Source organism: Lipotes vexillifer, unplaced genomic scaffold (assembly GCF_000442215.2).
Source record: "Lipotes vexillifer unplaced genomic scaffold, Lipotes_vexillifer_v1.1 scaffold1775, whole genome shotgun sequence".
Classification (NCBI taxonomy): Eukaryota; Metazoa; Chordata; class Mammalia; order Artiodactyla; family Lipotidae; genus Lipotes; species Lipotes vexillifer.
Genome location: NW_006780221.1, coordinates 219,035 through 234,022, shown reverse-complemented (window position 1 = coordinate 234,022; position 14,988 = coordinate 219,035). Strand labels below are relative to the sequence as shown.

Sequence of the window (14,988 nt, the reverse complement as noted above, 5' to 3'; positions counted from 1 at the left end):
GAAAGAGAGAAAGAGAATAACAATTACTAGGAAAATAACAACATAAACTATGCCCTAGAGACTCTATGTAAGCATATGGAAATGACTTATAATTTCTCATTTAGACTCATGTGACCTACCCAATTCCTTTTAAATAGCAACCTACCTTTCAAACAAATGGAAAAGTGTTAAATGAATAAAAGTATAGGAATTTTCAGAACAAATTCACCACTTAATAACAGTGAATTTTTAATCTGTTACTAACAGAGTAATACTTGAAACACTAATATTTATCACATTAATGAAACATTCCAAAAGTAAAACTACTATAATCACTTATGAAAAATGATAAATACTATGAAAAACTGCATGGGCTTTTAAAAACTAACTTCTGTTACAGTACGCAAACTCTCAGAATGTGTGATATTAAAAAAAAAAAAACAAAAGTTACTATATGGAGTTCCTTCAATATAAAAAAGTTTACTCCCTAGAAGCCAAAAACATGTAATTTTATTTCACCTTTCTAGTCCCTTATAACTGGATTAGCTAAAGAGAGACAGACAAGACAGCTACTAATTAAATTATTAAGCATATAAATAAATACAAAGCATGGTGGCAGGGACTTCCCTGGTGGTGCAGTGGTTAAGAATCTGCCTGCCAATGCAGGGGGCATGGGTTTGATCCCTGGTCCAGGAAGATCCCACATGCTGAGGAGCAACTAAGCCCATGCACCAGAACTACTGAGCCTGTGCTCTAGAGCCCGTGAGCCACAACTACTGAAACCCATGCTCCTAGGGCCCGCGCTCTGCAACAAGAGATGCCACTGCAATGAGAAGCCCGCGTGCCACAACAAAGAGTAGCCCCTGCTCGCTGCAACTAGAGAAAGCCCGCACAGCAATGAAGACCCAATGCAGTCAAATGAATAAATTAAATTTAAAAATAAACAAATAAAACTATTTTTTTAAAAAAAGCATGGTGGCAGGCATATTAAAGGAATCCCTTTCAGTAATGACTTTTAAACTCTTTAGTCTCAGGACCCCTTTTAGGCTCTTAAAAATTACTGAGGAGCCAAAGAGCTTTTATTTATGTAGATTATATTTACTGATATTTGCATATTAGAAAAACAGAAAAATCTAAAACTTCTTCCTTAAAAACACCATTTATATGTTAACATGAGTATTTTTATGAAAAGTATTTTTTCCAAAATAAAATAAAAATTAGTATGAATGGCCTTGTTTTACATTTTTGTAGTCTATTTTAATAGAAGACAGTTGGATTCTCCTTTTGCATTCAATCTGTTGTTGTGATGTTAACTTTGACTGCAGTTATATATAAAGCGAATCAGGTTTCACACAGATGCGAAATTAGAAAGAAGAGCATTTTAATAGCCTTTCTGATAATTGTGCATATACTTTTTTGATACTGCCTCAAAATTAGAAAATATTTAGCTTCTTAAAGATTATATGGTTACTTGGAACTATATCAATCAACTTCTAATACTTTTGCTACATTAAAATCCACTGGTCTATCCTGCACTTTAAATGGGTATTTTACCTATGCATGATTCTGTAATACCATGCATCGGTCATCTGGTTCTCTAGGCTATTCAGATATTACAAATATTTACACATTTCTCTAGCATATCAAAAAAAATCATATTTGTTAACGTCACCACTGATCTCACCAGAAAAGTCTTCAAGTACTGGGAAGCTATCAAATTCAAAATGGCAGATCCAGGGCTTCCCTGGAGGCACAGTGGTTGAGAGTCCGCCTGCCGATGCAGGGGACACGGGTTCGTGCCCAGGTCCGGGAAGATCCCACATGCCGCGGAGCAGCTGGGCCCGTGAGCCATGGCCACTGGGCCTGCGCGTCCGGAGCCTGTGCTCCGCAACGGGAGGAGGCCACAGCAGTGAGAGGTCCGAGCACCGCAAAAAAAAAAAAAAAAAAAGGCAGATCCAAATTTCCAAAATCTAATTTTTGCTTGAAAACTCAAATTTTACTATCGTCAAGAAATACTTTCATAGTTGTTATCCTTGAAATGATAAGGCTCACTTCATTCATTTTTTAAGAAAGCATCTGCCAAATACCTAAGTCTGAGTAACCAGTTTGTCTATTGGTCATTTTTTTCAAGTAAAAATGATGCTTCTTAAAATAAAAAGGTGGTGGGGTGGGCTAGTTCAGTTTGCACTCATATAATTACACAAGCACTTTTCCTTGAAATAACCATAGTATTTCTGTGTGCAGCAAATGTGTTTTATGTATATTTCCCATTTCATCACACAAAATACTCAAAAGACACCTACTCAAAAATGGAGATTTAATAAAATTTAATAAATTTTACTGCTTCATCTGATACCTCTTAAAAAGTGTTTTCCTACAAGTGTATAGTGGTGAAGAATACAATGGCTACTAAGTATAATTTGGTGCGAGTGCCTTGATTTATACTAAGGGTACCAGTAGTTTTATCCCTTCTTACTTTTGGATAATCAACGCAAATATTAACACAGTGAAGAGGGCAAGTAAACTTTTAATATAATTTTGAGAATATATTATTCTTTTGGAGATCCCCTGAAAGGGTCTCAGGATGCTAAGGGGTCTATGGACCATACCTGAGAACCAATGCCTGTTAGCATTCACTAATATAACTCACCACCAAAATTTTCAAATATTTTATTCCATGAGCTACAGAGAACACTTCCAAACCCACATAAAAGCAATCATACAGTGTCAACGGTTGTTCTTTTAAACTTAAACACCTGGAACTATTTATAAATATCTCATACATTCCATACCAAAATCTGCTAGCTTTAATTCTCCTTTTTCATTAATGAGGAGGTTCTGTGGTTTTAAGTCTCGGTGTAACACCTTTCTTCTGTGGCAATATGCCAAACCACGTAGAATTTGGTATAAAAACAGCTACGGAAACAAAAATAGAAATTAGTCTTACAGATAATAAGATATACTTTGGTATAAGTTATGGTAAACAGAAAAGCAACTGGCCTAGAACAATAAGAGAAAAAAAAAAGGAACCACATCCTTTTCCTTACATACCTATTGTCTGAATTTTACAATTTATTATTCTATTTGAACCATCTACGTATCTTTTTAGAGTGAACAAAGCGAAATGAAACTTTGTCTTAGTAGCAATAGTTCACTTGTTACTGAAAATGACTTTAAATAAATGTACCTCATAAATTTACAGGGCTACTAATTAGGCTTACAGTTTAATTATGAAATTCTGGCAAAACAAACAACCTTCTACCATTACCCCACCCTACTCCCCCCCCAAAAAACCTATTGTGGGACAACGTCTTTAAAATAAGGCAATGGAATTGGTGGTTTTATGAACATTCTGAGATGTCAAACAATGGTGTTGCATAGCTCTGGCAAATTATGTGCTATAAAAATAACCTAAAATAACCTAAACAAGCTTCTATCACCCACCTTCTGGGTACTTTACTTTCAGCACCTCCTACTCAGCCTTCAAAATCTGCTATGATTCAGAAAAGGGAATTGGCACTGTAGAGCTCTGAATGGCTCTTTGAGAAAACCAATTCCTATAAGGCTAATGGGAGAATTTTTGTTGTGGATTTTGGTGGAAAAAAGAATATGAAACACAGGAGGTCTTTGATTCTTTGTGGTTAACAAAGAAGAGGATTCAGGACTGTACCCTGGGTTTTCTTGAAGGTGAAAAATAGCATTAGAACTTCAAGAATAAGCCAAGACAGCAGGTGAACAATGGGCCTGAAGAAAATCTAATTAGCAGAGTTTCTACACTCTACATATTCATATGTTTTGAAAACTCTTAAATTACTATTTCCAAATATTCCCGTTACTTTTTATGTTTGAAAAAATATAAGGGGCTAGTTAAACAGAGAATAAAATATTCTACAACTTAAGCCAGGAATGTAAACCTGGCTTAAGACATATAAACTTCTCAAATCTTTGTCGAATTATGATGATTAAGGACAATTTTCTTTCCAAATTACTGCTAATATGAAAGCAGGAAAAACAACATAAAAGCCACAAACAAAAATAAACACAAATGAGATTCAGTACACCTTGCAAAACAAAATGTGAAATATGATGAAAATAATTCTCATAGAAAAAATATGGAAAGAGACTGAAAGCCCTATTCTAAAATTCTTAGCAATGTGTTACCCATGTGTTTTGAACTGTCTTTTACTAAAAGAAACTGGCTCTCCTTTATACCAAACTTAACTGTTTTTAAAAGTATATAAGTTTAAAGTTACTACCTACAGAACTGGAACTGTCTCAAAAATACAACCGGGACAGCCTATTTCCAGAACAGTTTCTCACAAACTGTTGACTATGTTTGGATAAATAAATCTTTGCTAAATTTGGAGTATATCAGGTCAAAGAAACCTACTGTAAGAACACAACTGTATCAAAGGTTTTCATTTGATTTTACTTTTACTCTTGGGTTTCATCTGGCACTATTATACCAAACTTTTCTAGCATTACTTGCATCTTTAGATATTTTTCAGATAAGAAAACATGTAATTATGTTACTTTTCCTCCTGACGGTACAGAATGGTATTTCCAGTCTAGTATTTTGTACTTTAAATAAAATTTAAAATGACACACTAAAGCATACCTTAACATTGTGCATACTCATGATGTTTCCACAGTCATCCATGTACTGTTTTAGATCTTTATCCTGAAAAAATACAGCACTTTACTATGTGATACATAGTTTTGAGAAGGCATGACTGATTTACTTAATAGCGTTTAGTTTTTAAAAAAAAATTTTTTGGCGGGGGGGCTTCCCTGGTGGCGCAGTGGTTGAGAGTCCGCCTGCCGATGCAGGGGACACGGGTTTGTGCCCCGGTCCGCAAAGATCCCACATGCCACAGAAAGGCTAGGCCTGTGAGCCATGGCCGCTAAGCCTGCACGTCTGGAGCCTGTGCTCCGCAATGGGAGAGGCCACAACAGTGAGAGGCCCACGTACCGCAAAAAAAAAAAAAAAAAATTTTAAATTGAAGTATAGTTGATTTACAATGTTGTGTTAGTGTCTGGTGGAAAGCAAAGTGATTCAGCTATAAATACATATATATATACATATTCTTTTACAGAAAAATAAAGTTGTTTTTTGAGGAAAGATACTGAATGCACCACACATAATTTAATTAAATACTAATAACAATAATGTCCCCGGGGCTGTTAAAAAATCCAACTTGCTATGTTTTATCATTTAGTAAATGCTTACCAGATACTCAAAGACCAGAGTCAAAGATTTATCTGTGTGAACAATGTCATGTAACGTTACTATATTTGCATGTTTTAGATCCTTTAATAGTGAAACTGCAAAACAGAAAAGAAAGCCAATTACTTAATCTGTGGTAGCCAGTCTTTTTAAAAAAAATCCTAAGTTTAACATATGAATGACTGAGTTTAGGAGTCTCTTAAATTTAAAACAATAATCCACCAAAGGGATCTGTAGTAGAAATTTTAATAGAATCAATTTTTTTCTTTTCTTTTATGGTTCTGGGTTTGATATTTTTAATACTTAAATTATCCTCAGGGGCTTCCCTGGTGGTGCAGTGGTTGAGAGTCCGCCTGCCGATGCAGGGGACATGGTTTCGTGCCCCGGTCTGGGAGGATGCCACATGCCACGGAGCGGCTGGGGCCAGGGACCATGGTCGCTGGGCCTGCGCGTCCAGAGCCTGTGCTCCACAGCAGGAGAGGCCACAACAGTAAGAGGCCCGCATACAGCAAAAAAAAAAAAAATATCCTCAATATTACATTAATACTCTCCATGACATCTTTTTTTCTCAAATGTTAACTTATTGAGACTTCTAGGATTAATTTAGACATAAAGTCCAAGGTACCTTTTTTTCCTTCAAATTCCTTGTCAGTTGCCTCAAACTATTTTCTGGATAATCTTTTTAAAAAAATCGTACCATTTAAATATATTTACATCCTGTATATACTATTTATAGTTAGCTTTCGCCCATGCACCAATATATAACATTTCCCAATGTCAAATATTTGTCTGTGACAACAATCTTTAATGACTTCATAGTACTTCATTATAAGCAGTACAATAATGTATCTAACTAATTCCTTTTATTAAATATTTCAGCTTTAGATATTGCTTTCCCCCCCAGGGCCTTGTTTTATTGTATTCTTTCTCCTCAATGAGATGCCATAAGCTGTAGTGGCATATATTTTCCAGTCATGTACTATTTCTATATCTGAGCTCCTTGTACTTACAAAAAATGAACTCTTATTACATAGCTTTGGTTTTAAAATATTCTATATAAATTTCATAATACATTCTGCTCACAAAAGTACAAATTATACCTTCTCTTATTGCTGTGCAGGGTGCACCTTCTTCATGTTCCAACCGAATCTCTTTCAATGCCACCAAATTCTCTGTCAATTTACTTCTTCCTTTATATACTGTTGCATATGTACCCTACAAAATATATTTTTGAAAGACATCAAAAATATCATGAGTCTATCTATATCATCTATACAACAAAGAGCCCTAACTAAATTTCTAATTTCTAAGCATGTGTTAAATTCTATCTTGCAAGGAAAACCCCACCATGATTAATCTTGGTTTTCCTATAGCTAAGAGGACTTTCAGTTCCATACGCACAGCTTCCCTACTCTTACAACCCTACAGAGTGCTTCAAAGGTATGAAAACATAGGGAGAATATTTAATTTACTTTTTGTACTTCGTATTAGATTAATAACTGAATCAACAGATTTGGAATCAAAGGTACTTTAACTGCAATGGTATGTGGAGATTGAGGAAATTAATTAAGCACAGTAAGTGAAAACTGAAAATTTAACATATTGTGAAACTTTACCCGTTTTCAGACTTTTCAGAATCTTTGTATGCTAGAGCTCTCCTTTAAAAAACAAATATATTCTATAGATTTCTTCTATCATTTCCAGGATAGTCCTCAAACTCCCTTAAGGCCTCCCTAGTAACTAATTCTATTATTTTCTTCTCACTTTCTCACTCTGGGAGGTAGACCATTTCAAAATTAGTCAGTACTAGTAGCAACTTCAAGAAAACCAAGGTCTTATGGGTCAAGCACTTCTTTAACCTTTAATGAGATGTGTCTTTAACCTTAAAGATAGTATTTTGATTTTTCACAAGTTTGAACACATGCAATTTCCCACATGACGGCACAAAGAATACCAGGAAGCTAACTAACAAATAAATGTCTATTTTGTTACCAAGAAAGCACAATATTTTATGCTTCAATAGCAGGTTATAAGGCTATTAAAAAAATTCATTTCTTCTCACACTGATGGGATGATTTCAAGAATTAAAGGGTTTTTCCTTCTAACACTCTGTTGCTTTTTCAGAACAAGATATAATCTTTTAGATGATGAACAAGAAAAAAATGCACCTTACATGTTCGAAATAAGTATTAACTTACCTCTCCAAGCTTTTCCAATTTGATGTAGGTTTCCATTTTTCCAAACCCAATTTCTGACTGAAAGCAAACAATTATGAATTTAGTATTCTTAAAATTTCAATTCATCACTGCCTCAATTTCTGAAACTCTCCTGCTCTGAAGAGTGTCTTGGAATAGAAAAATCTGATTATAATTAAATTGTTGAACATCTGTCAAATTTTAAAATAAATTTTAAAAACTGGAACATTCAAAGGTTCAAAAATATCAAAGTTCACAATTAAAATTGTCAACCCATCTTTTACATAGATAGAGTAACATTCTGCTATAGGGACTTCCCTAGTGGCGCAGTGGTTAAGAATCCACCTGCCAATGCAGGAGACACGGGTTCAATCCCTGGTCAGGGAGGATCCCACATGCCGCAGAGCAACTAAGCCTGTGTGCCACAACTACTGAGCCTATGCTCTAGAGCACACAAGCCACAACTACTCAGCCCGCATGCTGCAACTACTGAAGCCCGCGCACCTAGAGCCCGTGCTCCGCAACAAGAGAAGCTACCACAGTGAGAAGCCCATGCACCACAACGAAGAGTAGCCCCCACTCGCCGCAACTAGAGAAAGCCTGCACACGGCAACAAAGACCCAACACAGCCAAAAATAAATAAAAACAAACAAACAGGGGCTTCCCTGGTGGCACAGTGGTTGAGAGTCCGCCTGCCAATGCAGGGGACACGGGTTCGTGCCTCAGTCCAGGAAGATCCCACATGCCGCGGAGCGGCTGGGCCCGTGAGCGATGACCGCTGAGCCTGCGCGTCCGGAGCCTGTGCTCCGCAACGGGAGAGGCCACAACAGTGAGAGGCCCGTGTACCACAAAACAAACAAAAAACATTCTGCTATTATCAAAACTACAATGAGATATCTATCACCTAACACTGGTCAGAATGGGCATCATCAAAAAATCTACAGGGCTTCCCTGGTGGCACGGTGGTTGAGAGTCCGCCTGTTGATGCGGGGGACGTGGGTTCGTGCCCCGGTCCGGGAGGATCCCGCGTGCCGCGGAGCGGCTGGGCCCGTGAGCCATGGCCGCTGGGCCTGCGCGTTCGGAGCCTGTGCTCCGCGGCGGGAGAGGCCACGGCAGTGAGAGGCCCGCATACCGCAAAAAAAAAAAAAAAAAAATCTGCAAACAATAAATGCTGGAGAAGGTGTGCAGAAAAGGGAACCCTTTTGCACTGTTGGTGGGAATGTAAATTGATACAGCCACTATGGAAAACAGTACGGAGATTCCTTAAAAAACTAAAAATAGAATTACCATATGATCCAGCAGTACCACTACTGGGCATATACCCAAAGAAAACCATAATTCAAAATGATACACATACCACAATGTTCACAGTGGCACTATTTACAATAGCCAGGACATGGAAGCAACCTAAATGTCCATCAACAGAGGAATGGGTAAAGAAGATGTGGTACATATATACAATGGAATATTACTCAGCCATAAAAATGAACAAAACTCGGTCATTTGTAGAGATGTGGATGGACCTAGAGAGTGTCATACAGAGTGAAATAAGTCAGAAAGAGAAAAACAAGTATCGTATATTAACGCATATATGTGGAATCTAGAAAAATGGTACAGATGAACTGGTTTGCAAGGCAGAAATAGAGACTCAGATGTAGAGAACACCGTATGGACACCAAGAGGGGAAAGAGGGCCAGGGGTGGGGGATGAATTGGGAAATTGGGATTGACATATATACACTAATATGTATAAAACAGATAACTAATAAGAACCTGTTGTATAAAAATAAAAAAGAGAAAAATATATATTAATGCATATATGTGGAATCTAGAAAAATGGTATAGATTACCTTATTTGCAAAGCAGAAATAGAGATGTAGAGAACAAATGTATGGATACCAAGGGGGGAAGGGGTGGGGTGGGAAGAAATGAGATTGGGATTGATACATATACACTACTGATACTATGTATAAAATAGACAACTGAGGGGACCATACTGTATAGCACAGGGAACTCTACTTTATGCACTGTAGTGTCCTAAATGGGAGGGAAATCCAAAAGGGAGGGGAATATACGTATATGTATGGCTGATTCATTCTGCTGTGCAGTAGAAACTAACACAACATTGTAAAGCAACTATACTCCAATAAAAATTAATTAGAAAAAATTCTGCTATGAAAAAATTTTGTCCTATTTTAAGATCCTGAAATTTTAAGATACCACAGGCATTTTAAGATACTAAAGAATTTTATAAAAGGTAACTACATGATTTTCTTTTTAACAACACTGCAAAATAAATAATTTTCCTACATATTTTCCTTCACCAATCTTTGTGTTCCCTAGGAAGGCCTGCAAAAAACAAAATACTATTTATTTCAGGTTTTCCCACCAAAATATAATAAAAAAGACAACTGCAAGTCACACTCTATTATGAATCAGGAAATGGCTAACACAGAAGAAGCAATATAAATCTAAATCAGTCCCCTCCATCCCCCAAAAAGGGGTTTAAAAGTGAGTTCTTAAATCCATTGCTTTTAAACCTTGAGATTGTTTGCCTACTTTCTATGGAGTCAATAAATGAGATATATGGAGTACTCAAATATGTAATGGAAACCCAGTATTTAAAAACTAAAAACAAACAGAACAAAAAACCCTAACACAAAAGATTTAGGAAAAAAGGAAAAAACAAAGTGATAAAAATTTAGGGACTGAGAGCAGAAATCAGGGGGAAAAAAGTTAAACAGAGGAGAAGAATAAGAATTTTCTTAAACTGCTTTCTAGTAACCCTTTGTAGATAGTGCAAAAGGCAATAATCATCTAAAAATTCACTTCTCACTTTAGAGTGATATTAATGCCCTTAAATAAATAGCCAGTGAAAGGAATAATGTTCTTTTATATATAACCTCAGCTCTCAAAGGTGTATAAATAAGCCTGGATCATTAAATACTATGTTTTAGCCAAATTCTGGACGTTTAAATACACAATTTTTTCTGGAGGTGTTGAATAAAATTAAAATGATACTTGACAATTTGACTTAACATCTCTCACCACTTGGAACAAAAGGATAAACTGCCCCAACCTGAATGGCCAGAAGTAGCAGAGGCCTCTCAAAGACTGTTTCTATCCTTTTGTTAGAAGGATATGTATCAATTTAAAAGCCATGCAGGGACTTCCCTGGTGGTGCAGTGGTTAAGAATCCGCCTGCCAATGCAGGGGACACAGGTTCAAGCCCTGGTCCAGGAAGATCCCACATGCTGCGAAGCAACTAAGCCCGTGCGCCACAACTACTGAGGCTGCGCTCTACTGAGCCCTTGTGCCACAACTACTGAAGCCCGCGTGCCTAGCGCCTGTGCTCCACAATGAGAAGCCACTGCAATAAAAAGCACACATACTGCAACAAAGAGTAGCCCTCAGATCACCCCAACTAGAGAAAGCCCATGTGCAGCAACGAAGACCCAACACAGCCAAAAATAAATAAATAAAATAAATAAATTAAAAATAAAATAAAAGCTATGAGGAAAACTACATATCTAATAGTACTTAATTCAATTTTGTTAAACTAATGAAAACTGTGGTCACAGGCCGTATTATTGAATGACTGAAAAATTGCTTCTTTCTGCACTCTTAAAGACTTTTCTCTATATATGGTATTTAAAAAAAAAATTTAATTAGGGCTTCCCTGGTGGCGCAGTGGCTGAGAGTCCGCCTACCGATGCAGGGAACGCGGGTTCGTGCCCCGGTCCGGGAAGATCCCACATGCCGCAGAGCGGCTGGGCCCGTGAGCCATGGCCGCTGAGCCTTAGCGTCCGGAGCGCTCCGCAACGGGAGAGGCCACAACAGTGAGAGGCCCGCATACCGCAAAAAAAAAAAAAAAAATTAATTAAGAAAGTGAGATTTTTGAACCATCATGCACCATCCACCCATGTACTGTCTTATATATGACTCACAGATATTAAGTCCTTGCTTTCTATTATCAATAATTATACAGAACGATAAGGTAAAACTACACTAGACAACACCTGCTAAATACAAATGGAGTTTTTTATTTTAATATGGAAAATGTGGCAAATAGCCCACCATCTGGTGCATGAGAACCTGATTCTGAAAGACCTTTTGACTTTGCATGGTTTTTTTGGGACACCTTTTTTTTTTTTTTTTTTTTTTACTGCTGTGGCCTCTCCTGTTGCGGAGCACAGGCTCCGGACGCGCAGGTTCAGCGGCCATGGCTCACAGGCCCAGCCGCTCCGCAGCACGTGGGATCTTCCCAGACCGGGGCACGAACCCGTGTCCCCTGCATCAGCAGGCAGAGTCTCCACTGCGCCACCAGGGAAGCCCTGCATGTTTTTATAGTCTATTTACATATTATCTTAACACTTTAAAAAGGCTAATTACCAAGGTCACACAAACTATGATAGAATGTGTTTATTTTCTTATACCTATCTCTAGAATTCAGGTGATTAAATTCACAAACATGGAACTATTCTGCCATGAATTTTAAGTCTCATATCACATTTCTTTATGAAGGAAAAAAGAACTATATTTAAAGAATAAATGGAAACTAGTAAGAACAAAATAATAAACGTCCCCCCCCCAAAATATAATAAAAATGTCATCATCTATGTAACAATAAGAAGCACATAGAAAAATAAAACTACAAGCTAGGAACTTTTTTGTTTGTTTGTTTTTTGGCTACGTTGCGTGGCTTGTGGGATCTTAATTCCCTGACCAGGAATTGAACCTGTGCCCTCAGCAGTGAAAGCGCAGAGTCCGAACCACTGGACCACCAGGGAATTCCTGGGAACTTTTCCTTATCAGGAGTTGGGAAATTTTCTTATTCATTCTTTTACCTTAAGTGAATAAATACTAGCATGCCCTTAAAAGATCAAGTACACTTTGGTCCAATGGTGACTATGACAAAAATGCTGAGATTTGCTTTAACGAGTGTATAAATGAACTATAAATTCAAGATTATAAAGATAAAAATGTTGTAGAGATTTACTGTATCATATAAAGTATATAAAAAATAAACTATAAGAGATGCATCAAAAATTAACATTACAAAGAGTCACTCTTCAAAGAATGAAACTTAGCGAGATCATTAAAATATCCTGAAAGTCTGCTTTTTAAAAAGAAGGTAAATACTGGAATTATCTGCCACAACCCAATTCAGAGTAAGTGTACCCACCTCACAACATTTTAATGATTCCCAACCTTTAGGATTTATTACATCCAAATATTGCTTACTGAATCTTTATATGGAATTTCTAGAAAATTTTGCTTGCATTTTTATCTGCTGAACATGACAAGATTAACAATAGATATAATGACTAGCCTGTTGACACGCTCTCCTACGGAAATTATTCAGAGGACAGAGGACAAAGCTCATTTATTCAATATTTACCAAGCACAATACTAGGTACTGGGGATATGGTGAAGAAGACAGATATGATTCCTGCTTTCATAAGTTCACAGTCTAGACTGAGTTCCATCCTAGATTACTTTAGAATATTTTTAAAGTCTCATAAAAACAGAAATAACAGCTAAAGGAATGGAACAATAAGCTCTGTATTTTAATACAACATAAACATTTCCTTAATTCTGCTTTCCAAACAAAGATCATTTTTTTCTCATACTTCATTGCTCTAAGAGAATACTTGGCTTTTTGGAAAAGCAAGCAAATTCCTGTTCAATCAGCTCTTGTACCATAAGCACATGAAAATTAAACAAAAATATAATTTATAATAGCCAGATTCCTATAATTCAGGGTAACTTGTAAGTAGCATCAAATATTATGGGGTATTTCTTGATTACTTTGGCTCTGGCAATATAATCACTCTATCAAAGTTATAAAGATGTATTAACATGCTGGCAATGCAGTTCTAATTGAGCTTCAAAACAACTGAAATACGTGCAAAAGTTCTACAGATGCCGTTCTAAAAATGAATGTGTATGTAAGAAACACTGGGGGCAAAGGGAGATTTTTCAAACATCCATTTCCCTCCTTGTGAGATTTACCGAGTTACTGTTACTGACAGAAATGTGTTCTTAGATATGTGGGGGGCAGAAAAGAGACTGAGAATCTCTATTCTACTTGATCATTTGTCTTACAAAAATGTGCTGTCATCATCATCATCATACTACCTTAACCCTGTCCATAATACGCCAAAGGTAAATTAAGTTGTGGGTGGACTTTGAACCTCACTTCCACACCACATAATATATTTATTATTTCTGAGAGACATCAGGACTTGATACCCTATTTTCTCACCTGTTCTTAGAAACAAGGAATACATATGATATATATTGGTAAAGTCATGAATGAGGAAACCAAAACTCATTGTTTAGGAAGAGGCAGATTCTTAAAATGTGTATAACTTAAACTTCAATAAAATGAGACAAACTTTCATGGATAGACTTATTCTACTAAAGCTGCACTTAACACTCTTACAAAACTTCCACGGGGCATGCCATCATTGTAAGTGCAACAATGCTCTAACAAATCACTATCTGCCTATGGGCTTTCCCACTAGTCTAATGTTTAACTCAGTATGTAAGAGAATATTCCATTTCTTATCAACTATAAATGAATATTAAATAACACTTCACCAATCTAATAACCAATATCTTTAATATATATTAAAGAGATAGAATGACTAAATGTAATGTGTTCTGGATGGGATCCTGGGGAAAAAACATATTAGTGGAAAACTAGGGAAATCTGAGCAAAGTACGGAGTTTAGTTAATAGTAATGTACCAATATTGGTTTCCTTAGTTGTGAAAAATGTACTAAACTAATGTAAAATGTTAATAACAGGGGTAACTGAGTATGTGGTATATGGGAACTCTCTATATGATCTTTTAAATTTTTCTGTAAATCTACAACTACTCTAAAATAAAAAAACTTATTTAAATAAAAAGTCAATAGAAAGGATTCAGCAAGAGAGGGAGACTGACTATACATGACTGTATGGGAATAACAAATATTCTAAGCATCCTGAGGAGATGGGATAGGAAGAAGGACAATTCCTCAATATTAAAGAAAGAGGAGAATTAGTGTAATTCAGAAAATGAGAGGGTTGCTGGTTAGTGGCTTCTCTCTTCTTTATCATGTAGTGGGGGAGGTCATCTGCTTAGAGAGGGGAAGAATTAACCAGAGAAATACAATAGGGCAGCCAAGCGATACTGAGAATCCAACTGAGGCTGATGATCATAAATTCACAGAAGAACCAATCAGCCCTATATTATGTCTTTCTCTACCAGAAATGAACTCTCTGACTGGTTTCTTATTTCCTACTCAAACAAAGGATTTATGTTATTTTTACTACCCTACTTATAATACACTGCTATTGAAAACAAAAAATAACAAAGTTTTATCCTTTTAGAAAGACAAAATTTTATTTTATTTTATTTTTTTTTTTTTTTTCCTTGCGCCATGCGGGCCTCTCACTGTTGTGGCCTCTCCCATTTGCGGAGCACAGGCTCCGGACGCGCAGGCTCAGCGGCCATGGCTCACGGGCCCAGCCGCTCCGCGGCATGTGGGATCCTCCCGAAACGGGGCACGAACCCGCGTCTCCTGCATCGGCAGGC

General features: G+C 36.8%; 1 protein-coding gene across 2 annotated transcripts in view; it reads right to left on the bottom strand.

The window, feature by feature from the left end:
- The window catches only part of CDK17 (cyclin dependent kinase 17), a 98,619-nt gene that overhangs the window by 12,643 nt on the left and 70,988 nt on the right, over positions 1–14,988 (bottom strand). For both annotated transcript variants that reach the window (XM_007453342.1, XM_007453341.1), the window contains 5 exons: positions 7,405–7,461; positions 6,307–6,421; positions 5,210–5,304; positions 4,598–4,660; positions 2,772–2,895 (listed from right to left, as the gene is read on the bottom strand). In XM_007453342.1, coding sequence (XP_007453404.1) covers positions 2,772–2,895; positions 4,598–4,660; positions 5,210–5,304; positions 6,307–6,421; positions 7,405–7,461 — 454 coding nt within the window. The remainder of the gene's footprint in view (positions 1–2,771; positions 2,896–4,597; positions 4,661–5,209; positions 5,305–6,306; positions 6,422–7,404; positions 7,462–14,988) is intronic.